This window comes from Leucoraja erinacea, chromosome 32, assembly GCF_028641065.1.
Source record: "Leucoraja erinacea ecotype New England chromosome 32, Leri_hhj_1, whole genome shotgun sequence".
Classification (NCBI taxonomy): Eukaryota; Metazoa; Chordata; class Chondrichthyes; order Rajiformes; family Rajidae; genus Leucoraja; species Leucoraja erinaceus.
In genome coordinates, this window is record NC_073408.1 from 26,013,206 (window position 1) to 26,040,349 (window position 27,144).

Here is a 27,144-nt window from a genome sequence, read left to right on the forward strand (position 1 = left end):
CGGGTTTCGGCCAAAAACGTTGCCCTATTCCTTCGGTCCATAGATGCTGCTGCACCCGCTGAGTTTATCCAGCTTTTTTGTTGTTGTTCCAGCCCTCTCTCTCTCTCTCTCTCTGCCCTTCTCTCGACTCATGCACACACCCGCTCCAACCCCTCCCCCCCCCCCACCTCTCTCCCCATCCTCTCCTCCCCCCTCCCCCCTCCCCCTCCCCCTCTCCACCCCTCCTCCTCCCCTTCCTCACACAATATTTTTTTGTGGGGGCGGGTCCACAGTGTGTGTGACTGTTTGTGGAGGCAGCCACGCGCTCTCCATTCAAGAAGACGCTCATCTGTTTGTGGAGGCGCGAGCTTAGTGTGTGACCAAAGATCTTATAGCGGAGCTCACCACTACAAGATCTTTGTGCGTGATGACACACGCTCCCCCCCCCCCCCCCCCCCCCCCCCCCCCCCCCCTTTGGTGCAGGAGGCGCGCGCAGCATCTGAACGTTCAGCGATTGTTCGAATTATTCACTAACCGTCATTCTGACTTTGCTTGTGAAGAGAAAAGTCCTGAATTGCATTTGTCTGATGCAGGAAGATTGTTCCCGATGTTGGGGAAGTCCAGGACAAGCGGGACACAGTTTAAGGATAAAGGTGAAATCCTTTAGTATTGAGATGAGGAAAACATTTTTCACACAGATAATGGTGAGTCTCTGGAACTCTCTGCCACAGAAGGTAGTTGAGGCCAGTTCATTGGCTATATTTAAGAGGGAGTTAGATGTGGCCCTTGTGGCTAAAGGGATCAGGGGGTATGGAGAGAAGCCAGGTACAGGATACTGAGTTGGATGATCAGCCATGATCATATTGAATGGCAGTGCAGGCTCGAAGGGCCGAATGACCTACTCCTGCTCTTAATTTCTATGTTTCTCTGTTTCCCTCTCCTCACCCCTCTCCCTCTCCCACCCATCTCTCTACCCCCCCCCCCCCTTCATCCCCCACCCCTCCGTCCCTCGCACCACTCCCGCCCTCTTCCCCCCTTCCCCCTCCCCCTCCCTCTGTCCCTCTTTCACCACTCCTCCTACCCCTCCCTCCCCACTCTTGCACTTCTATCCCCTTACCCCACGTCTCTCTCCCACCCCCACCCCTCTCTCTTCCCCCCTCCCTTCCCCCCTCTCTCCCTCCCACCCCATCCCCTCCCCCCCCCCCTCCGTCCCTCTTCCACCACTCCCCCGTCCCTCTTCTACCACTCCCGCTACCCCTCTACCCCTCCCTCCCTACTCTTTCACTTCTCTCCCCCACTCTTTCACCTTCTCTGGATCCACTCTTTCACCTCTCTCCCACTCTCTCCAATCCCTCTCTCCCCCCACCCCCCTTCCCTGTCTACCCCACCCCCTTCCCTCTCTCCCCCCACCCCCCCTTCCCCCTATCCGTCTGTCCCTCTTCCATCACTAAAAAAACCTCCCGCTACCCCTCTCCACCTCCCTCCCCACTCTTCCACTTCTCTCCCCCTTCCCCTCCACTCTCCCTCCCGACTCTTCCCCCTCTTTTCCCCCCACACCTCTACCCGTCACCCCATCCCTCCCTCCTCCCCATCCCCCCCTCCTCCCAATCCCCCCTCCCCCACATCTCTCTCCCCATCTCTCACCCCCTACCACGCTCTCCTTTCCCTCCCAAATCTATCCCGTTTCCTCCTCCTCCCTCCCCTCTTCTCACGCCCCCCCGCAAACGCCGTTGGGGAAACAGACCCAACGGGTCTGCACTTGGTCTAGTATATATATAAAACTCTTGTCCCATCCGACCGCCTGCCGTCCGGTGCCCTTCCTGCCTTTCGATTTGTTCCCGCCGTGCGATGTCACAATGCCCGATGCTCGCAGACGTCCAATCGCGATGCCCGACGCTCGCAGACGTCCAATCGGAATGGATCCATTTGCTTGTACGGCTACCGGCCGCGTTTCTTCCTTTGATTCCCTGCAACTCCGAAACCAGACGCAGAATCGCCGACATCTTTTCCATTTCGGTAGAGATTTCGCTTTTCTTTCTAAGTATCCGCTCCTCATTACATTTCATCGTGTTTAAGTACACGTTTTTAATCAAATCCTTCACCCCCCCCCACCCCAATATTTCAAAAATAAACTGGCTTCTCACCCATAGAAGCAGCACCAGCCCCAGCCCTTGGTGAACGTTCCATTGTGTGATGTCACAATGCCCAATGCTCAAATACATTGTTGCCATAGAGGGAGTACAGAGAAGGTTCAACAGACTGATTCCTGGGATGTCAGGACTGTCTTATGAAGAAAGACTAGATAGACTTATACTCTCTAGAATTTAGAGAACGCTCAGCGATTATTCAAATTCTTCACTAACCGTCATTCTGACTTTGCTTGTGAAGAGAAAAGTCCTGAATTGCATTTGTCTGATGCAGGAAGATTGTTCCAGATGTTGGGGAAGTCCAGGACAAGCGGGACACAGTTTAAGGATAAAGGGGAAATCCTTTAGTACTGAGATGAGGAAAACATTTTTCACACAGATAGTGGTGAGTCTCTGGAACTCTCTGCCACAGAAGGCAGTTGAGGCCAGTTCATTGGCTATATTTAAGAGGGAGTTAGATGTGGCCCTTGTGGCTAAAGGGGTCAGGGGGTATGGAGAGAAGGCAGGTACAGGATACTGAGCTGGATGATCAGCCATGATCATATTGAATGGCGGTGCAGGCTCGAAGGGCCGAATGGGCTACTCCTGCACTTAATTTCTATGTTTCTATGTGTCCCTCTCCTCACCCCTCTCCTTCTGCCACCCATCTCTCTCTCTCCCCCACCCCCCTTCCCTCTCTACCACCACCCCCTTCCCCCTACCCCTCTGTCCCTCTTTCACCACTCCCGCTACCCATCCCTCCCCACTCTTCCACTTCTACCCCCTTACCCCACGCCTCTCCCACCCCCACCCATTTCTCTTCCATTATTAACTTACTTTTGATAAATTCAGCGAGCAAAACGCGATAATTCCCGATATTTTGGTCCTGTAAATATCCACGGCAAATGTCGGCTGTTCATTTCCGCCGATTTGGCACCTTCAGTTCCCTCTTGAATTTACCTTACTTGCTATCTTTTTTTCCCCCTGTAAATCTAGGTAGCTGTGCCTCACGGTCACCCCGACTGGCACAGTAAATTGCAGCTCACAACCTCGCCGTTTTCTATGTTTTTAACGGGTGGGAAAATGCGTTTTTTCCCATCCACTAACATGTACCGAACCCTCGAGTGTCCTCCACTTGAGAATTTTGGTCACGTGGGTGCGGATCTACGCTCCAGTGACCTTTAGTGAAATCACCCTATAAGTGAAGGTTGCCCTGACAGAACACCTACCACTTTGCTCAACTAGATGGGATTTGGATGGAGAGAAACAGAAAGATGAAGAGAGTTGGGTCAGGGAGAGTAACTGAGTAAGAGAGAGGAGAATTGGAGTGGGGCTGTGTGGGAGAAGCTGGGAGACAGAATAGTGGGGGAAATGTGTAAAGTTGAAGAATAGGAGATCGAGGTAAGGTGCGAAGACATTGCTTCCTCCTTCTTTCAGCTGAGTAACTTGGTAACATGGAGCGGAAGCGCAGGGGGAGGGCGTGCCGTTCGTGAGCGAGCACGTCGGGCTGCGTGGGCTGAGGGCGTGCCGTTCGTGAGCGAGCACGTCGGGCTGCGTGTGCTGGGGGCGCGACTCGCCGCGCCGCGCAATTGCTCGATACTTGGGGGCGCGCAGGAGCTGGTGTCGAGTCGACGCTCGGGACGAGAGGTTGAGTGGAGCGGGAGCAGGTCCGCCATGGCAACCGGAGCCGTCCTTGCCCTTGTCGGCCGCTTGCTGCTGCTGCTGGCGGCACAGCCCGCGGGGGCTGCCTATGTCGAGGTAAGGAGCCCGCCGTGTCCCGTCCGCCCCAGGAGGGTGGCGACCCGGCCCGTTATCTATCTCCGCCCTTGGATTTACCACAGAAATCAGTGCCGCCCGACTCTGCGCCACATCGCCGGCCGGGGAGTAGCCCCCCTTGCCCGGCCTGGTGGGATGGGGCCGCGCGGGGCCGGGACACGGAGGCTGCATGGAGTGGGTGCGGGCTGCATTGCGCTGGGCCAGGCGCAGGGAGGAAGGGAGGAGGGAGGGGCTGTGGTGTCTGGCTGAGGCTTGAAGGGAGTGGTTGTGGTCAGACTGAGGAGAGGATGGTGTCTGGCTGAGGCGGAGAGAGAGGGCTTGTGGTCAGGCTGACGACGGGAGAGAGGGGTTGCGGTCGCCGGCTGAGGGTTGTGGTGGCTGACACGGAAGGAGGGAGGGAGGAGTTGTGGTCAGGCTGAGGAGGGGAGGGACTAGTGGTTGGTTAACGAGGGAGACGGTGGGTGGGAGAGGCAAGTGTAGAGCGTAGGTGCAGACACCAGAATGATGGTGGTGTGGGTTGAGGGGGAAAAGAGAACAATCATTTGGCAGCAGGAGGAGGAGGGGTGGTTGTGTCTATGAGTTGGGAGGAGGCTTTGTGTAGATGAGCCTTGGCGGAGGGTAACCAACGTGGAAGGGGGGGGGGGGAGTTATGCCTTGAACTGGAAGTTGGAGGGGAAGAGGTTGTCTTCATCGTCGGTTAGGAGGTGGTAGAAACAAGGGTTTTTGCTGTCCATCCCCATGTAGGTGGGTTGTGTGGGTTCCCTTTGATGGTGAGGATAGAGAAGGCAACGTACGTGTCCTGGAGGGCCATTTGTATGCTCAGGAAAGAGGGTGTAAGTGAGACCAGGGACTGTTGGTTTGGGGATGTTTTGGGCAGGTGGGCATGATGTTCCTGGTAGACTGTGTGTAGCAGAAATGCATGGGCTGACATTGGGATGACATTAGTGACAAGGTGAACCCTCTGGTCTTGCAATACCATCTGGTGGACTGCAGCCCTAGTGGTCAGTGGTCCTGAATCTCTGAGAGGGTGACTGTCACTCCACTGTTTACCAATGGGCGAATGGCCTTTGGACAGTTGATCCTTTCCCAGTGTCATGAAGTTGTTTTGGGGGGATTACTGGGAAGACCTGACTCCATTCTGTTGGAGGCTTTAACATTGGCATTTTCCAATTCTTGGAATAGATTTAGTATTTCTGGAAGCAGTCCTGCAGTATTTTCCTTTGCTAATAGCTCTAGTTTTGATCTTGTGCTAGAAAATGCAACTGTTTGCTGATACACTGTGGACTATATAGCGTATTCTTGATCGACATTTCTGGTACTTGGCACCAATTTGCAATTCTTTACATTGTTCCTTGCACAAACTATTAATCAGGCACAGTGTTGGCTGCCCGGAAATATTTTTGTTTGGGCATCACACAGATCAAAACAAAAACTTTGCAAATAGTCTGCATAATACCTAAACACGAGTGCGCCAGCTGGCAATATATTACAGTTGCGTGGCTACTGCTGTGTTCGCTGTTGCATCGCTGTTTCAGTGACTTCCATGTACTCTTGTCGAGACTTTACAGTTTTGGTTACATTTGCAAATAAATGTGTTAAAATTACCTATTGTTAATCAAATGTATCTTTCAGTGGAATTTTTGCTTGTAATTGGAACAAGTTCAAGAGCATCAAAGGTAATGGGCAGAATGTTTACATCATAACTTCTCTTTGTATTAATCTTCATGAGAGCAGGAGTAACTACCAGGCATGAAATACAAAGTTTTGCATGGGCGTGGCAACGGTTTATCGCAATAACTATCGGAAGAAACTTGAAGGGTGGCAAGATATAGCAACGGTTATAGTAACAGTTCTTGGGATCTGCAATCAATTCCGTGTGCAGAGCTTGCGTGTTCTCTTTGTGGCATCACAGGTTTCCTCTGGGGGCTCCAGTTTCCTTCCACAGACCAACAACGCATTGGCAGCTTAATTAACTGTTCTAAAAATGAACTCTACTCAATCATCCCATGGTAGTGGAGAAAACCAAGGGGGAGTTGATGGATATGAGTGAGAGAGAATATGTTGCAGAATACAGGGAAGAAAGGAGAACAGGAAAGGGATTCATGAGAGACCGTAGATGCTGGAGCAGGAATGGGATTTGTAAGCAACTGCAGATGCTGGAGCACGAAGTGCAGCAGGACAATGGAGATGCAAGGAGGCTTCTGTCACCTGCTGAGTACTCTAGTACTTTGTGTTTTGTTCAAGGAATGGGATTGATTCCTTGGGAGAGACACAAAAATCTGGAGAACAGGTCTGAAGAAGGGCCTCGACCCGAAACGTCACCTATTCCTTTTCTCCAGACCTGCTGAGTTACTCCAGCTTTTTGTCTATCTTCGGTTTGAACAGGCATCTGCAGTTCCTTCTATTGATCCCTCGGGAGCTGGCATGGACCCAATGGACTCGCTTTCTTCGAAGTGAAGATGAGAAGTGCTGGTTACTGTAGTTTAGAATGTGAAATAATGGTAAGAAGGGAGAATATGTTTTTGAAAACCAGTGGAGATTGAAATATGGATTATTTTAGCCCCAGAGACATCGCAAACTGAAGGGGTCAAAACTGGGATACACAAAAGAATGCAGATGCTGGAATCATGAGCAAAAAAAACTGTTGGAAGAACTTGGTGGGTCAGGCATAATTAATAAATGGCAATCCAACTTTCTTCACAGATGCTGCCAGACCTGTTATGTTCCCCTGGCAGCTTGATCTTTGCTCATGACTTGATGCTCATAACTTTGTTTTAGTCCTGTTATGAAATGTTGGTTTCATTGTCTGAATAAAATATCTTGATGAAGCCTCGGAGTCAATGTTGAAGAAATGTCATGAAGCAATGTTATATAATACAGATGTAAGCAAAAGGGCTGAGGTTAGAAACTAGGAACCGCAGGTGCTGGTTTACAAAAAAAAAGTTTTGGAGTAGCTCAGGGGGTCAGGCAACTTCTCTGGAGAACATAGATAGGTGACCTTTCAGGTCGGAACCCCTCATGTGGTTGGGGGTGAGAGGAAAGGCAAAACAAAACCTGGCAGGTAATATGTGATGCAGGTTGGGGGGGGGGGGGGGGGGGGGGGGTGGTGGTGGGGGTGATACACAGACGGTTAGATAATGGCAGAAGATGTGAGATGAAAGGATTGAAGAGTTGAGAATTGTGAAGCAAGAGGAACAAATGTAGGTGGAAGAGGGGAAAAATAAGTGCTACTCCAGGTGGGATCACCTGAAATTGGAGAATTCAGTATTCATACTGTTGGGTTGCAAGCTACCAGTGGAATATGAGGTGCTATTCCTCCAGTTGGCAAGTTGCCACACTCTGTTTCAATGGAAGAGGCGAAACACATGGGAAGGGAAGTTAAAATGGTTAGCAATTGGGAGATCCAGTAGATCTACTTGGAGATCCACTTGGCTACTTCTATACCCTCGCATAACGGTAGCCAAGTCTATGCTTGGTCTTGCCGATGTACAGGAGGCCACATTGGGAACACCGGATGCAGTATGATGAGACGCATATGAACCACTGCCTCACCTGGAAGGACTGCTGTGGAAGAAGGTGATCGGGGAGGTATAGGGACAGGTATTACATCTGCTGTTGTAAGGGATATTACTTGGGGAGGGGTGGTTTAGGTGGAAAGGGATGAATTGTGGTCTCTGCAGAACTGGGTGGGGATGGGAAAATCTGACTGGTGGGATCACATTTGAGGTGATTGAAATGTTGGAGATTAATATGTTGGATTTGGAGGCTGGTGGGGTGAAAGGCGAGGACCTGGGGATCCTTATTCTGTCTATTGGCGAAAGAGCAGAACTACGGGACACAGGAGATGTGGGTAAGGAATCCATCTATGACAGAAAGGGGGGAAGAAATAGGACATCTTGGATGTCCTCAAATGGAAAGCCTCATCTTGGGAGCAGATGTGGCAAAGACGGAGGGTGGGGGAGAGTATCTTTGCAAGAGGCAGGGTGGGAGGAGATGTACAAGGTATGTAAACATTTACACAGATTGTTTGCCTCAATTACTTTCTTCCATGCTGCAGCATGTAATACATTTCCTCTTGGGTGGCAATTTTAATGTGCATTGCTGAAGACATGCTTTTATCTCAGCATGCCTAAGATTGCTAGCTTGTCTGCCTGTTCAGGGGAGATTTGATTCTGATACATAGCCTAGAGTTTGTGTTGTATGCAGCATTGATTTCCAATAATCGGGTCATTGTATGCAGGTGTGTGATGTACGCCATTTGCCTGTTTCAAAAGCATTAATGTTTGGATTTGGGAATAAATTGAATTGCTGGGCCCGTTTCAAATAACAGTAAGAATCTTTAGCTCGGGGTGGGAATGTCAAAGACTAGAGGGCATAGCTTTAGAATGAGTAGGAAGGAACTGCAGATGCTGGTTTAAACCAAAGATATACACAAAAAGTTGGAGTAACTCAGCGGGGCAGGCAGCATCTCTGGAGAGAAGGAATGGGTGATGTTTCGGGTTGAGACCCTTCCTCAGACTGTCCCGCTGAGTTACTCCAGCTTTTTGTGTCTATTTTAGCTTTGGAATGAGAGGGGCAAAGTGTAAAGAAGATGTATGGGGCAAGCTTTCCACACAGGGTGGTGGGTGCCTGGAATGCACGGACAAAAGTGGTTGTGGAGGTAGATACGATGGTTGCATTTAAGAAGCTTTTAAATAGACACATGGATAAACAGGGAATGTGGGATTATGAATTACATACAAACAGATGAGATTAGTTTATCTTGGCATCATGTTCAGCACAGACATTGTAGGCTGAAGGGCCTTTACTGTGCTGTTCTGCCTGGGTTGCGTGTAGAGGCAGACAAAAAGCAGCTCATTTCAAAAAGATCAAAGCCTGTTTACATAATTCCTTTCAATTTTTGTCAGGATCTGTGATCTGATTCACTGAGATTTCATACTGTTGCATAAGCTTCAAGACTATTTTTAGCACATTTGAACATCATTGCCGTTCATAATTAACTGCACCGTGCTGATGTTGGGAAATTATCTTTAACGATCTCATTGTTGAACATTCATTAACGTCAGTCAGTAAACGTTTTCTGTTTTTCCATGACTGGGTAAATTGCTTGAAATTTGGATTGGTGATGGTCGATAGGTCTGTTTTGTGTAAACAGCAATCCAATTTGCATAAACCAATGAGCAGCTTCTTCCTCTTTGAATCTTGAAAGATCATGGATTTTTAAAACTTTATCTCTTAATCTGTGAATCATCATTCACTTTGGGACAAAAAATATCCATGCTAAAGCTGATATGCTGACAAATCTGAAGTCCTGACTTTCTTGTGGTTTCCCAGCAGTAACGTGTATATAGTGCTTGTATGTACATGTTAAAATCTGCATGACATTGCAGTGAGATTTAATGAATGTACATGTTGGAGCTTTGGGCTCAACTCAGTAGGAAGATTATGACAGTTGCTGGTTTGATGACATATGGAAACGAGGGAAAGGGGGTTCCAATCTGCTGGAGAATCTGAGGGTCAGGCTGTATCTAGGGGTTTGAGGAGGAAAGGAATTGATGACATTGAATGAGATGAGTGTGGGTGCAAGGGATATGATTTGGAGTCATATGGTCAGTCATACAATGTGGAAACGAGCCCTTCAGTTCAACTTACCCATGCTGGCCAACTAGTCCCACCTGCCTGTGTTTGGCATATATCCCTATAACCCTGTCCTATCTATCAAGCACGTGCCATGAGTAATTACTCAGGGTAGGCAGTCAGTCGGCTTTAAAAAAACAAAAAACTTTAAACCGCGCATGCGCAGATTGTTCTCCTATCCGTAAAAATAAAGAAAGTAACAATTCAATTTACCCAAGGCTTCCAAATATCCTTCATTCGGAATTATTGAATGGGTGGAGGGTGACGGCAGGCAGAGAGATGGTGGGAAAAACGGGAGCACACCGGGACAAGTTGAATCAGTTGTGATCTTATTGAATGACAATACTAGTTCAAGGGACCAATTGGGGGTGAGTCTGACCAGGGGTAAAGTTGCGGGAAGGGCAGGAGTGTTGAGAAGGAGGGGGTCGGTGATCATTTCAGCAGCTCACTCACTTACCGCTGCCCTGGCACTCCGGGCGTGGAGCCACACCATTGTGGCTGGGGAGGAAAGCAGCTCGGGTGGCTGCGAGTGGCCGTCGGACTTCAGTGTCTTCTGCCGGCCCGCTCACCTCTGGCAGTGCTGTCCAAAGATCCTAGAGGAACAAGATAGACCACTCCTCGAAAAACGCGTAGTATGACGTGTGTGATCGTCGACGCCATTTTATTGAGCATTTTATTGGGCTTCCCCCACACTGTCATGGCGTCCTTATCTAAATTTCATCTCACTGCTCTGCTATCAAGTATTCTAATCGTAAATCTAAACGACCCGACCTGTCATTCTTTAGGTTCCCCAATAAAAAAGAAAGGTGAGAAAATATTTTTATTATTTTCAGTCGATATTCTGTCGTGAAAATGTTATTTTCTGTTCTCCCATCAACGGCCATTGGGAAACTTGGTTTGTCGGTACATTAGAAAGTTATTAGACTTATTTTTAATAGTTCTTTACTCACCACAATAATAAAGACAATTTTAACACTTCTGTACGTTTTTGGTTTTGTTTTGTATGGGATTAGTCTCCACAATATGGCCCGCGGACACATTAGGTCCAGTGACCAGGAGATTTTTCGAGCTCAGATTCAAGTCCGAGAATGGGCGGCTGTTACCCATTATATTCCTCGAACATAGGGACATAGCAAACAACACTCACATACGTACAAGACATCACAAGCAAAGATCACAAGCCCGCCGTGAAGAAGGGTGCAATCAAATATTATATAACTCTGCTCTATCATCTTTGGGTGCAATGGTGGGTCGGGGGGTTCGGTGGCGGCGGCCGCAATCAAAGATACTAGTGGAGCTCTGCTCTATAATCTTTGGTCGGAATGGGACGGCTGCGCGTTATAATGTGCTATCGTTCCACTCTCCCTCTCCCCCTTCTCCCTCCCCCCCTTGTCCCTGTCCCCTTCTCCCTCCCCCCTTCTCCCTGTCCCCCCCTTTCCCCTTCTCCCTCCCCCTTCTCCCTCTCCCCCCTTCTCCCTCTCTTCTCTCGATCTCTCTCTCCCCTCCTCTCGATCTCTCTCGATCCCCTCTCTCTCTCTCGGTCTCTCTCTCTCTCTCTCTCTCTCTCTCTCTCTCCCCCTCTCTTCGCGATCTCCCTCCCTTCCCTCTCTCCCTCCCTTCCATCTCTCCCTCCCTTACCTCTTCGTGAGAGTTGGCAGCTCTGCTATGCCTTGGGTCCAAAAGAGGATAGATAGAAAATACTTAATGGTCTTTGTAAGAAGATTTTAATAAGCTCTTCTACATTTAAGGTAAATTGACATATTAGAGCCAAAACGCATTTTCAATATACAGGTCTCTCCACACAACTGAAAACAATTGCATTTAAGTGATATATCATCCATTGTTCAGGCAAGTAGCACTAGGTTACAATAAACTTCTTACATATTCCAGGAATTCATCTCATAAAAATGGGAGAGGCTTAAATGCATTGTAAAATCATAAATCCATGTTGACTTGGACTAATCCTTTTACTGCTATCCAAATGCCCCATTATTACATCTTAATAATTGACTCCAGCATCTTTCACACCACCAAAGTCAGGCTAACTGGTCTGTAATTCCCCGTTTTCTCTCTCGCTCCTTTCTTGAAAAGTGGGATAGCATTAGCTATCCTCCAATCCACAGGAACTGATCGTAAATCTATTGATCGTTGGAAAATAATAGAAACATAGAAATTAGGTGCAGGAGTAGGCCATTCGGCCCTTCGAGCCTGCAACGCCATTCAATATGATCATGGCTGATCATCCAACTCAGTATCCCGTACCTGCCTTCTCTCCATACCCTCTGATCCCCTTAGCCACAAGGGCCACATCTAACTCCCTCTTAAATATAGCCAATGAACTGGCCTCGACTACCCTCTGCGGCAGAGAGTTCCAGAGATTCACCACTCTCTATGTGAAAAAGGTTCTTCTCATCTCGGTTTTAAAGGATTTCCCCCTTATCCTTAAGCTGTGACCCCTTGTCCTGGACTTCCCCAACATCGGGAGCAATCTTCCTGCATCTAGCCTGTCCAACCCCTTAAGAATTTTGTAAGTTTCTATAAGATCCCCTCTCAATCTCCTAAATTCTAGAGAGTATAAACCAAGTCTATCCAGTCTTTCTTCATAAGACAGTCCTGACATCCCAGGAATCAGTCTGGTGAACCTTCTCTGCACTCCCTCTATGGCAATAATGTCCTTCCTCAGATTTGGAGACCAAAACTGTACGCAATACTCCAGGTGTGGTCTCACCAAGACCCTGTACAACTGCAGTAGAACCTCCCTGCTCCTATACTCAAATCCTTTCGCTATGAAAGCTAACATACCATTCGCTTTCTTCACTGCCTGCTGCACCTGCATGCCTACTTTCAATGCCTGGTGTACCATGACACCCAGGTCTCGCTGCATCTCCCCTTTTCCTAGTCGGCCGCCATTTAGATAATAGTCTGCTTTCCTGTTTTTGCCACCAAAATGGATAACCTCACATTTATCCACATTATACTGCATCTGCCAAACATTAGCCCACTCACCCAGCCTATCCAAGTCACCTTGCAGTCTCCTAGCATCCTCCTCACAGCTAACACTGCCCCCCAGCTTAGTGTCATCCGCAAACTTGGAGATATTGCCTTCAATTCCCTCATCCAGATCATTAATATATATTGTAAATAGCTTGGGTCCCAGTACTGAGCCTTGCGGTACCCCACTAGTCACTGCCTGCCTAATGAAGAACTCAACCATATTATGGTCACTCTTGCCCAAGGGGGCACGTACAACAAGATTGCTAACTAACCCGTCCTCATTACTCAATACCCAGTCTAAAATAGCCTGCTCTCTCGTTGGTTCCTCTACATGTTAATCATATGTATAAATATATATGTATGTGTATATATATGCATGTATGTGTATATATGCATGTATATGTATATGTGTGTATATATGTATGTATATATATATATGTTTATATGTGTGTATGTATGCATATAAATGTATCCATATGTATGTGTGCATATGTATGTGTATACGTATGTATGTATGTGTGTATATATATGTATGTGTATATATATATGTGTGTATAAATATATATATGCATATATATATTATTACTATATAATTATATATATAATTGCCTTTATGGTTTATGTATATCATCTTACAAGACAAATAAATTAATAGTGATTATTTAAATCAAAGTAGCTTCTGATCCATGAGAATAAACTTAACTATCTGTAACTTGCCTCTCACACACAGACACACATTCATATAAATATATATAATATGTATACGTTAAATTTAATTTTGTGCAGTGTGTGTTAAAGCAATACAATGCAAGGGAAACTACGCAAAGGAGGGGGCTGTTCCCGCTACAAGATACTCGAGGATCTTTGCTTTGGATCAAAGATTATAGCGGAGCTCTATAATCTTTGCTTTGGATCACAGCGGGTGGCATACCGGAAGTCGAGTGTCGCACTATAAAATGGCGGCCGTGACGTTCCGTCACGTACTACACGTCAGCCCATTGAAATTCGGAAGAGTGGTCTATCTTGTTCCTCTAGGATCTTTGGTGCTGTCCGTCTGAACAGTGAGGGGACCAACTCGAGAGCAAAGATCACGGAGCGGGTCAGCGAGCGATGAATAACAGTACAGCGGACAGTGGACACTCCTGTCTCAGCACGAACAAGGGGCCAATTGAGTTTGGTCGCACTGACACATGTAGTAAGCTCCACCGCCCGCTGTCCTGTTATTCACCGCCCGCTGACCCGCTCTTGTGCTGGTTGCTTTGGCATGATCCCAGACCCCATCCTTCTCAACGCTCTTGCCCTCCCGCAACTTTACCACTGGCCAGACTCCCCACAGGCCGTGAAAGGAACTTTCCCCCCCCCCCTCGCCGGATTAACTTGCAGCCCTGATGGGACACCAGCCCGGAGCCGTGGAGAGAGTTCTCTGCGCTGGCTCTAAGCCTGGGCCGCAGTTCGCGTAAGTCCAGGCAGGGCTGATAAGTTAACCCAGCAAGACAGGCAGAGTTGAGCTGGATTTAGCGCTGCTTCTCTGTCCTGGCTGCGGGCGTCGGTCCCGTCTGACTCCCGACGTCTCCGGCCGCCCCCAGACGGCGGGGGGGGGGGGGGCACTCGGGAGGGGACGAGGTTGGTCCAGTGGTGGTTCGGCAGAGATTGTGGCGTCGGAGACCTGGGATCGATTCTGGCTGCAGATGACGCGCAGTTCTGTGTCCATGCCGCGGCACGGCTGCCGAGGGTGTTTTTCGCTTGTGACCCATGACCTGGGCATGTGCAGTCAGAATACCGAACTCGCTTATTAGGTGTGAAGGTCTCGATCTGAAACATCACCTCTCCATGTTCTCCAGAGATGCTGTCTGACCTGCTGACTTACTCCAGCACTTTGTCTTCTTTTGTAATCTGCAGTTCCTTGTTTCTATTTCTTAATTGGATCTTTCCTCTGCCTCTTTTCCAAAGAAAACAATACCAGCCTCATCAATCTCACCTTAAAGTTGTCAGAAAAATCTACAGCAGAATAGTAAGATTAAACGAGAATTTACCAGTTTGAAGTTTGATCGTTATTTTATGAGGAGTAACGTTGAGGGATTATGTGAAGAACCCCGCCAGGACGCATGCGTGTCATTCTTCAAAGCAGCGGTGTGAAATCACAGATAACTGTAATGACTAAACATAGTAAGATTAGAGATACCAGTTGAGTATATGATCAAGGGTGGGAGCGGAGGGCACGTAATCCCTCAACGTTACTCCTCATAAAATAACGATCATACTTCAAACTGGTAAGTTCTCGTTTAATCTTACTATTTTACTTCGGAGTCACGTGAGTTCAAAGCTCTGTGATTTCATGCCGTGGAAACGAGTCCATGCATCACATCTCCCTTGATGACTGTAGGAGGAATTGTGTCAACATAATTTAGACATGAATTCGACATTGAAATTCATAAAATTTATTAACACAAAATTATAACCCCTATTTATGGGGTAAATTAAATTACAGAACTTAAAATTGTTTCTGCAAACGTTCCAGGTTTCATGACTGGTTTATGATAAAATAGTTGGAATGGTTTTCCCCCTGACCATCCTGCTGCCTTGAGGATTTGGTCCATTGGTACATCCAACTGCATAGCTGCCGATGTAGCTGCAGCCCTGGTGGAATGAGATTTAAAAATATTAGTATCCACCCCAGCCTGTGTTAGCACCTGTTTCAGCCATCTTGAGATGGTCTGGACCATCACACTTTGTGTGGTTGCGTATGGCTGACTAAGAGTGCCTTTTCATTGCCTCATGATTTTCGTTTTCTCCATGTATAACGACAAATGTCTTACTATACAGAGACGATCATCTGTTGGGTATGACCTAAATTCTATCTTGAGGCCTGCTGATCCCTGTCTGTTCTGATTTACTAATTCATATATATGAAACGTAATATTTTCAGATGAAGAAGTCATGTTGTCCAGTCTTAATTTATGTAATGACTGTAACCTTTGTGCTGTGACCAATGCCATTAGCATAACATGTTTTTAATGTCGGTCTGTGTAGGGACAGAGCTGTTGCTGGAGACCAATTCCTGAGCATCTTCAGGACAATACTCACATCCCAAATTTGGGAGTACCTGGTTCTTGGGGGATTGGTATTAAAGATTCCCCTCAAAGTTTTGTTACCAGTGGGTGAGTTCCAACAGGGTGACGCTCTGTTCCTTGCCATAGATAAGTCGATAAGGCACTTCTGGCGCAGTTGATGGCACAATAACTGAGCCCCTTATCATAATGGAGGCCTGCCAGGTATTCCAGAACAGACGGTATATTCATATCTCTTTTTACAATACATCTCCCACTTCCTGATATAGACCAGATACTGTTTTTTGGTGGACTGTCTTTGGGCCGCCAAAATCATATTCATTGTTCGGTCCGTCAGTCCCAGCTGTAGTAGAGGTATTTTTAAACTCTACAAATTAATAAATTCAAATAGTTATGGCATGGGTGGCTATCCCTTGTTACGGGATGAACCAACAAATCTGGTCTATTCGGGATGGTGATACATGGTTCTAATACCATGTTCATTATCACTGGGAACCATGGTTGAGTAGGCCAATCGGGTACTACCAAAATACTCTGGTATGATGCTCTGGTATGATGCTCTGTAATGAGTTTGTTACAACCCTCAATTAACTGCAGCTTTTTGTCCTTGGGTAAAGTCACTATCATGTGTTCTGAATTAATAAACAAGTAATCAATTGTTTTATTTGGAGACAATCTAGATTTATCTGGATGTATTAAAAAAACCCAGCCTTTGAAATGTGAGCTTGACCTGATACTGATGCTTCTGTTGTAGCTTAAGTATCACCCACAATTAAAATATCATCCAAATAAGCCATTACCAAATGGCCCTGGGCTCTTAGCAATGCTAGGATTGGGTTAACCCATTAGGCAATGCTTTGAACTGCCATAATTGATTCATCCAGTTAAATTTCAAATATCTTCGGTCATTACCATGCACAGCCACAGAGTAATACCGCATCATGCAGATTTATGCTGGCCATATAGCACTCTTGAAATTAGCTGCATAGCATTAGTAAATGTCTCCATTTTGAAATGTTTATACTGTACAAAAGGGTTAAGACTTGTTAGATCAAGGATGATTCTACAACCACCATCCTTTTTTGCTCTAGAAAAAATACACGTCTTGGAGCAGTGCGCCAATAACGCGTATACGGGTACGAACGACTTGTTCCTTCACCAGCTCCAGCCACCCTTCGGTATGGATATTGCCTTCGAACTGATCTGCCAAACATCGGTGGTTTAACCATCCCCACGGTTTTTGCTTCTTCATCAGGACTTTCACCCTTTATGCTAGATCTTCTCCAAAGAGTAAGTTTGGCAATTGTATATTTGAAGGTTTACAGAGCCCTGCAAACTTAGGATGTATGTTAGGTCTTATAGCACTTTTACGAATACAGTTTCTTTCGAAGTGTGCATTACACATTAGTGCCAAAACATCCTGTTGTGACGTTGTCACATGTCCTTCTTCCAGGTCTCTGGCAAACGCCGTAATATTTGACCCCATTAATCTCAGCACCCGCTGTAACCTCATTTCTTGGGTGCGTACTGCAGTGCCCAAATAGCCCCATATAAACATATTATACTGTTTACTGCTGGGACTGCTAACAGTGCGCAATTCTGCGGGATTTCATATTTATTGATAGTTTCATCCATCGTTAGTTCTTCTAACTGATGGGAAAGCAGGTAATTTATAGTTGCTGCTATTTCTTCTGCCAACGGTTGTCCCTTCAGTCTGGGACTTGAGAATTTTTGGGCCAGACCTGGTACTTTGAGCTCTATTATTGGGCTCTGGTCCTCATACGATTCATTATCAGAATCTTCCGGATATTCCTCATAGTGGGGTTCACCTGGTATTTATTCTTCAGGTGTTTCGTGCGCTGGCTCTCTTATAGGCCTACACTTAGTAAACCCTTTTTCGGGTATTCATCTCACAGGCTCTTCCATAGAACCATACTCTGGCTGCCCTTTTTTGGTTGCTGCTAATGCTGGATCTCCTGTAGACCAACGCCTGTATTGTCTTTCTTCAGACATTTCTGGTGCTGGCTCTCTGCTAGGCCAACACATATTATTTTTCATAAGGCATTTCTGGTGCTGGCTCACTTGTAGGCCAGCGTTTCCCAGGACCTCTCCTGGGTGTTCCATACGCTGGCTCTCCTGTAGGCCCACGGTAACTGTACTCCTTCTGGAGTGTGCCTTTGTAAATCATTTTCCCCATGAGGAATTCCAATTTTGCGACCCGATCTGACATGACCTCCAGGTCCGACTCATCCGAGTCTACTGTCCTGTTTGTTTTCTTTTTGGCCTTACACCCTATAGGTGTTACAACGGTACTTTTTTCTACCGTTTCTGTAGTCGCTGGTTTTTCTACAGCAGACATTTTAACTACTCTCAGAGTACTCTACAGCAGACATTTTAACTACTCTGTCCTCTTGAGTTTTAGCTGCGGTGCGCTTCCCTTTACTTTTCCCACTTTCCTCCATATTTAGACTTGCCTGTTTCTCAGCACACAGTCTCCACGGAAGGAAAATGGCCTGAAAGTGAAAGTAAAAGTACATACCATCAGGTTTTCTTTCACTCATTGCTTGGAGGGCTCTGCTCCTCCCAACACGGTCGCAGTCGCTATGCATCTGACGATATGACCCGTGTGTGCCTGGATGGGGTCTTCTTCACGTAGTCACTCACGTGACTCCGAAGTAAAATTCACCACTCTCTGTGATAAATGTTTTTCTCATCTCGGTCCTAAAATACTTCTCCCTTATCCTTAAACTGTGACCCCTTGTTCTGGACTTCCCCAACATCGGGAACAATCTTCCTGCATCTAGCCTGTCCAACCACTTAAGAATTCTGTAAGTTTCTATAAGATCCCACCTCAATCTTCTAAATTCTAGCAAGTACAAGCCGAGTCTATCCCGTCTTTCTTCATATGAAAGACCTGCCATCCCAGGAATCAGTCTGGTGAACCATCACTGTACTGACCAGAACTAAAATGGAGTAACCATATACACAGTGTGGTTAAAGGAGCAGGTCAGTGCCTATAACTCGTGCTATAACTCCCCAGAGCCTGTCCACTATCTACAAGGCTTGTGTCAGGAGTTTGAAGTAATAATCTCCACCTGCATGGATGAGTGCAGCTTTAACATGGGCTTCACATACTGAGTTAGCATTAAATTGCCCATCCTTGTTGCCCTTAAGAAGGTGCAGGTGAGCTGCCCCCTTGAACTGCTGTGATCCTGGTGGAGTGGTATACCTACAAGGAAGAGAGTTTAAGAAAATCAACATCATACAGGACATTGCCATCGCTGTTTAAAAGGACAAGAGAAGCGCATGTTTCTCACAGACGTTGTGGGCTAAAGGACCTTTCCTGTGTTGTACTGTTCTTTGTCCTGGAAGTTGCCTTCCAGGCCCCACACCATCCTGATTGGGAAATGTATTGCTGATCCTGCGCTGTCACAGTGTTTAAAAACCTGGAACTCTTATGTCAATATAACATAACTAATAATATTCAGAGCTATTCATTAAAATAAGTAGAATTTAAAAAATGTAATGATAATTTGAAACCATAAAATGAGACTGCATAAGGAAAAAGCTTTGCATCAGTGAGGTGGGGATGAGTGGGGTGAGGATGGGAAGGTAAAGGGAGATTGTGTGGAGTGCAGGTGGTAAGAATAGAATATTTCGGTAAAGGGCTCCTTAAACCAGTGATTGCAGAATGGGGTTTCATTCAATAGATCAGAGTTCAGTTTCTAAGGCTGGTCGAGTTGGTGTTTGGCTCCAAATCCTCCTCACTATTATTTTGCCAATCCACTCTCCTGCCACTCGTGCTCCTACTATGCAGCAATTGAAGTTGCACCAAAATCTATCACCTGCCGTTCATGTTTGGATTGATTCTGCTTTCACTCGCATGCCACAATACTTGTAGGGTCTGACTATCAACTGTATAAAATTAATTTTCTTCCTCTCTGCATTATTGTGGTTGGAACTTGACCTCTAGCTCATCACCTGATCTTCTGTTCCTTGATCGAAAGATACATATTACAAATGTGGTTCCTGTGATCAGTGGCCTCCACCAACTCCCACATACACATCGCCTGCCCTACCACCTTAGTCATCATTAAAATTTTCATTTTCAAATTTGACATCATAACAGTCCAGTTGATTTCAAGCTATGCATTTAGATAGAGGAATATGGGTCAAACATGGTGCTTCTTGGCGGGCATGGATGTGTTGGACTGAAAGGCCAGTTTCTAATTGAGTGCGTTCTAAATTATAAAATCGAGCAAGATTAAAAACCCTCCAAAACCTACCAGTATCTGTGATGTCAAACTTTTATAAATCTACCTTTGGAGCTCTTGGTTTGGATCCCTGCATTAATGTTTAGTCAATCATGATTTTTTTTAAATACCAGCATTACAATAATTACATAGGACTGAAAGATCTACAGAGTGAGAGATGATTCCCTATTAAAGTAAACTCCCTGACCAGGTTAATCTAGAACTGGGATTACACGTAAATTAAGGGGTCAGACATTCAAGCCCATTTTACCAATCAGAAAGTAGCGAACCTTTGAAGACAGTACCTCAGCATCTGTGTAGGAAGGAACTGCAAATGCTGGTTTAAATCGAAGATAGACACAAAAAGCTGGAGTATCTCAGCGGGACAGGCAGCATCTCTGGAGAGAAGGAAAGGATGATGTTTCAGGTCGAGACCTTCTTAATTCAATGTTGTATAACAATCTGCATTGATCTTGCTCAGTACATTTGCTATTTTAGATTTTAGGACAATTCCAGGTGACTAGAAAATATTAAATATAGCATGTTAACGCATAAATGCAGAGAGAAAACAAAGAATATCAGACCAATTAGTCAGCCATTAATCATTGGGCAGGGTAGTATGTTTGCATCTTTAAAGAAGGATTGTGAAGCAGTTGCAGTTTTTTGATAATCAATGTCCTTAATCGTCATCAATACTGAAATGGTTCGCACTGCAGATTGTTTAATTAGATTAATTTAAATAGTTAATTAGATCTGAAGAAGAGTCTCGACACGAAACGTCATCCATTCCTTCTCTCCAGTGATGCTACCTGTCCCGCTGAGTTCCTCCAGCTTTTTGTGTCTAACCTCAGCTTCTACATCATTTTCATTTTTTTTATCCTACTTCTTCTTGCCTCTCAAATTATTTTTGTCCAAACTTACCAAAAGATGTTGCAACAGGTACAACAAAGGAGATAGGAAGGATATCACTGAGATATTAAGAATGTGTTTTGTACTTGTCACACACAGCAGGAATAAGAGTAACGAGCACAGTAAAATAAAAGAAAACACTTTTTTTGCAAACAATATTAAAAACATTAAAACCAGGTCCCCTGGACCTGATGGCTTCTGCCTTCTGTTGGCTACAAAGTTAGTGGATGCATTGTTGTGATACTTTATTCCCTCGGTTATATCACCCCCAAAACTGGAAAAGGATCCTGACCTGAAACATCATCTATCCATGTTCTCCAAAGATATTGCCTGACCTACTGAGTTACTCCATCCCTTTTATTAAACCAGCATCTGTAGTCCTTTGTATCTGCATACATTTTGTTTGTTAATAGTGTGTGTCATTTTGTTGAAGGCCTTCCTAAAGTCCAGGCCCACATTAGTTGGTTCTTCCTTCTCTATTCTGTTCGTGATATCCTATTTAATGTCCATTTAATCAAAAACCAAAATTTTATTTCATGTTGTTTAATAAATCTGTATTCATTTTGCTCAGTTCAATTGTTATTGTAGATTTTAGGACAATGCCAGGTGATCAGAAAATAGCAAATATAGCATGTTAATGATAAATGAAGAGGGAAAAGGAAGAATATCAGGCCAATTATTCTGCCTTTAATCATTGGGAAGCGTAGTATGTTTGCTTCTTTAAAGAAGGATTGTGAAGCAGTCTGATAATCACTGTCCTTAATCATAATCAATACTGAAATGTTTCACACTGCAAATTGGTTAATTAGATTAATTTAAATAGTTCAGTGGTGGCATTTAAATGTATCTCCATCTTATTTGCCAACATGTGAATTGTTAGTTCTAAACTGCAATTGCTACAGTACATAGAACAGAACAATGCAACACAGGACCAGGCCCTTCAGCCCGCAATGCCTGTCAAATTAAACGCATCCCTTCTGCCTGTAAGTAATCCTTATCACTACATTTCTTGCGTATTAATTTATCTGTCCAAAAGCCTCCTAAAAGCTGCTGTTGTATCTGCTTCCTTCAACACCACTGGCAGTGCGTTCCTGCCACTCACCTCTGTCTAATTAAAAAAAAAAAAAAAAAACCTGTCCTGCATACACCCTTAAAATATTTCCACTCCGGGGACAAGGTTCTTCCTTCTATCCCATTTATGCCTCATAATTTTTATATACTTCTATCAGTTCTCCTCTCAGCCTCCAATGTTCCAAAGAAAACAATCCAACTTTCTCCAACCTCCTTGTAGCAATATCCTCTAACCCAAATAGCATTCTGCACCCTCTCCCAAGCCTCCACACCCTTCCTGTAATGGGGTGATCCATTGCACCTAACTGCTATAAAGGTGCAAGACTTGCAATGCCCTGACCGATGAAGGCAAGCATGCCATACACCTTCTTGTCATGTCATACTTAAAAACTTCTTGTCATGCCATACACTCCATCTTCTTATATTGCTACTTTAAGGGAGTTATGGGCATGGACCCTAAGATCCCTCTGTACATCATTGCTATTATGGTTATGTCCTGCCATAACATGAAGTGACCAGCAGGATTGAACAACAAAGTTATTACTTTGATTAAATATTTTGCCCCATGAATTGGGGGGAAGAGGGGTGAGTAGAGTCTCTGTTGGAGTGGCTGAGCAGCTGGAAGGTGTATGCATAGCTGGGTATGTAAGAAAGGACAGATTGCAATTTAGAAAGCACCATTCATGACTTCCAAAATGCTTTACAACCAGTGCAATACTTTTGAAATGTGGTTGATGTTGTAATGTACGAAATAGAGCAGCCAAATTGCACACCATGTTTCCCTACAAATGATGATGTGAAATGACCAGATATTTAAATTGTATAACTTGAAAGATAAATATTGAATAGCACAGTGAAACTAACTGCCCTGGACATCTTTGAATATCAATGTGGGATATTTTTGGGGTTTCCCAGCCTTGGTTTGTTATTACATGCAAATAGCAACACCTCCAACTGTGTGCATTTCCTCAGCACTGTACTTGTGGAAGTGTGTGTGTGTGTGTGGGGGGGAAGTGGATCTACTTGTGTAGCTGTGTTTGCTAATGCTTATAAGGGGCCTTGTCAGGCTTACTGTATATTGAAAGGGCAGTGCAAGTTAAAAAACATTTATAAATTGTCAACAGTACTTTGTTTATTGTTCTTAATTGGAAATGTGCTTATTTTGTGGTTTGTCAGCAGTTTATTTTCATTGATTGTCATTGCAGGTCAGTTCACTGAAAACTGTTTATAATGGGCTTAATGATGTTAAGTACTATTTTTGAATTTTTTTAATTGTGTGGCTTAAAGTCTTGGGTTGTTGAAGTGGTGTTAATTTGCCCACAATAACAATTTTTGTGATTTTTGTATTGCCGTTATGGTGTTCTGTAGATAGATAATTCGTGGGTGAACTGGCAGCTAACCAGGTAAGAGCGGCGGATGCATATTTCCCAGGCCGGGGGTTGTCTTGGCTTCTGTTGTTTGTTGTATATTTCGGTCGTTTGAATTATGCCCTACAGCATGAGACTTGTGATTTAAATCTTGTGGTTTTAATAGGATTTAACTGCATTGTTTTATAAGATGCTGATTAACAAGAGCTTGCATTTAAATAGTATATTAACATAATACTTCATGAGTTGGTTGGAAAAGGTGGCCAAAATATAACTGGTTTGAAATGACAATTCTTTTGACTTATTTGGATTCTCTAATACTGTCAAGGTCATAAAAAATTATAAATCCTATCTTCATTGAGAATGATGAGCTTTGGGTGATGCTGGTTTGTGTATATATAATTAATGTAACTATTGGTTACTGCTTGATAATGCTTTATTTTGGTATATAAAGAGACTAAGCTGTACATTTTCAAACTAACTACTCCGTTTCAGTCTTGTTCTGTAAGCATTGTTTGCCGTTTTTGTTTGAGATTTGACGATAATATCTCTTGAATTTTCAAGCTGTTAATTTATAAGATTAAAAAACATAAATAATGCCACTAAGCCGCCAACTTTGCCAATTGGAATGATAATGCTACCCTTTTCCCCCAATATAGTAACCAGTTGATTCTTAATTGATTGATTGATTCTGGGCTTCTGTCTCCACAACTCCATTCCGGTATGCATTGATTATCAGTAAAATGATGAAACTGCCGACATTCTTTTGTTTACAGATGTCTCGCATAAATTTATATTGTGATACCATTAATTATGTTAGGCTGTGGGCCGAGCATCAAAAATTAGTCTAGAAATCCATTTTCATGACCCACGTCTTGGAACTACATGAAATTTTGCACAGATTTAGATGAAATATAACTGAGAAGGAAGTCATAACTCGTCAGTGCCAAACGTTGCACATTAATTAATTAAACTAATTAGAAAATGAGATTGGAAAAGTAAGCGCCATCTAGTGTCTAATGGCCATATTACACCATGGGGAGCCTATTTCCGTGTTGCAGTCTATTTAAACTATTATTATACAATATCTGTCTGTCTGGTAATCATATATAATTATGTATAATTGTATTCTATAAAAATAATATAATCAATATAATGGTGAGTTTTTTTTTGAATGAGACTGCCGCAGAGGTCCTCTTGAACAAGCCTAATTAATAGGTCAGGGCAGTTCTTCTGGGTTCTCCCGGTTACTGAACCCCACTGACTGCCAATGTGCAGAGTGGGGGTCATGGCCATAGTGGGGCTGGGGCAGTGCCAGGCTGGGGGAAGGCTAAGGAAGAAAAATTCCCCCTAACCCACCTCCCTCCCAGAGCTGCCCAAGGCTGGAGCCGCTTTGGGACCGGCTGCGGGTTCCGTACTGTGGCCCCGCAGCGTGTCCATCTCGACCAGCATGCCCTTCTGGTGGTGGCGATGGAGGGGGGCAGCACTGCCTTGCACGTTGCCCGGGCCGCCTTCAGCACCCAGATAGCGCCGGCTCCATCAGACCGCCCGCTTGCTGCAACACAGGCCGGCCGACAGCCCGATTCCTCGCAGCACTCACCGGAGGCCCGGCCCAACCCTCACCTCCCGGAGGCCCAACCCTCACCTCCCGGAGGCCCAACCCTCACCTCCCAGCAGAGGCCCGGCCCAACCTTCACCTCCCAGCAGAGGCCCGGCCCAACCCTCACCTCCCAGCAGAGGCCCAGCCCAACCCTCACCTCCCGGAGGCCCAACCCTCACCTCCCAGAGGCCCAACCCTCACCTCCCGGAAGCCCAACCCTCACCTCCCGGAGGCCCAAGCCGCACCTCCCGGCGGAGGCCCGGCCCAACCCTCACCTCCCGGCGGAGGCCCAGCCCAACCCTCACCTCCCGGCGGAGGCCCAACCCTCACCTCCCGGAGGCCCAACCCTCACCTCCCGGAGGCCCAACCCTCACCTCCCGGAAGCCCAACCCTCACCTCCCGGAGGCCCAACCCTCACCTCCCGGAGGCCCAACCCTCACCTCCCAGAGGCCCAACCCTCACCTCCCGGAAGCCCAACCCTCACCTCCCGGAGGCCCAAGCCGCACCTCCCGGCGGAGGCCCGGCCCAACCCTCACCTCCCGGCGGAGGCCCGGCCCTCACCACCCGGCGGCCCAACCCGCACCTCCCGGTGGTCCAAGGCTCACCTCCCGTAGGGGGCCTGGCCCATCGCTCAACACGATGGCCCGACCGACAGATTGAAAGACAGACAGACTGACTGACTGACAAACAGACTGCCCCTAATCCTAGCTCTACATTTGTTATTTATAATTTTTATTTACCAGTACACATTATAACATTATAAAGATAAATCAAATGAAAACCAAAATTATCAGTCACATTTATTTATATAGCACATTTAAAAAACAACTCTCGTTGATCGTTGACTATCAGTTCACACCAGTTTGATGTTATCCCACTTTCACATCCATTCTCTGCACACTAGCGGCAATTTCCGAAGTCAATTAACCTGTAAACGCACACAACTTTGGGATGTGGGAGGAAACCAGGGCGCCCAGAGGAAACCCACGCGGTCACAAAAAAAACATGCAGGCTCTACACAGACATTACCCAACGTAGTGGATCGAACCTTGGTCCCTAACACTGTGAGGCAGCAGCTCGACCACGTATGCCACTGTGTTGCCCTTATTTCTACTTGTTCCTCGCGCTTGTGTTGAGCCTCATTGTTCATCACATCTGCTGACTGAGCATGGGTGCTTTGCAAAGCAAGCATTCAATCTACATTTAGTTTCTTTGCTGGCAGCATTGTGATCACAAGATTGGAAGCGCAAGTAAATAACAGTTGAGAAAGACCGAGTTACTGGATGGTGGAACTATGGCAGCTAGCCAGGAAGGTGATAGGATGGGTATTGGATTTTTGCAATTGCAAAGGACTAAAAGCTTACAACTGGTAATAGGTGAGGATGGAAGAGACCCTTCAGACTAGTCAGAGGAAAGGGAAACGAGAGAGTAACCCCTGCATTCCACCTCTCTCTATCCATCCCCCACCCGTTGCACCAGCATCTTGTTCTCCTCTAGCAAACAGCTAACAATGGCCTGTTTCCTTTATCATTGTTACTTTTTTGCATATCTTTCATTCATTTGACTTGTGGTCTGCAAAAGGGTCTCAGCCCGAAACATCACGCATTTCTTCTCTCCAGAGATGCTGCCTGACCGGCTAGGTTACTCCAGCATTTTGTGCCTATCTTCGGTTTAAACCAGCATCTGCAGTTCTTTCCTACAAAAATTGTTTATTGTTTGTTGTCATACACACAAGTGGGGTGAGGTACATATAGAATGAAACATCTTCTATGCAGCCGCATTACAGGCACATAGACTGAGACAAACGATACGATAAAACTTTATACCGGGGGGAAATTGGTCTGCCGCCAGTCACAACATACAAGGTACACTAAAACTTGAAATTAAAAGTGAAAACAAAAAAAAGACAAGCGACTGTTGGCTGGCTGCCATGTGCACTTCACTGGAACAAACTAACACAGACTTATCCCCATGACCGGATTCTAAACTAGAGTACCCCACCCCTCCTCCACACCGGATCCCCTTTTGTTCTCCCACCCATTCCTCACAGCGATCCCCCCTCATGCCGGGTCCCCATTGTTCTTCACGGCTGTCCCCCTATGCCTGGTCCCCATTGTCTTCCCCTCCACCCTCATGCTCATCGACCACGAGGCTCCCATTGCCGCCAAGGCAAACTCGCAAAAACATAAATTATACATGCATAAATTACACATACCATTTCTAAAAGAAAAACTCTTTAAACAAGACATTTGTGCAAAAACATAATTAGAGAAACGGTCCAAGGTTGCGCAAGAGATGGAGTGTAGTGTTCCATTACCAAGGGAGCGTTCATGTTTTGCAATAACCTGTGAGTGGTAGAATCTG

The 27,144-nt window shown here is 45.7% G+C and overlaps 1 protein-coding gene across 1 annotated transcript in view; it reads left to right on the forward strand.

Moving 5' to 3' along the window:
* The first annotated feature begins 3,653 nt into the window (after positions 1 to 3,653).
* Positions 3,654 to 27,144, forward strand: part of aplp2 (amyloid beta (A4) precursor-like protein 2) — a 132,838-nt gene continuing 109,347 nt past the window's right edge. Inside the window, 1 exon segment of the mRNA XM_055660939.1 lies at positions 3,654 to 3,863. Within this exon segment, the coding sequence (XP_055516914.1) occupies positions 3,780 to 3,863 (84 nt within the window). The 5' untranslated portion in view covers positions 3,654 to 3,779.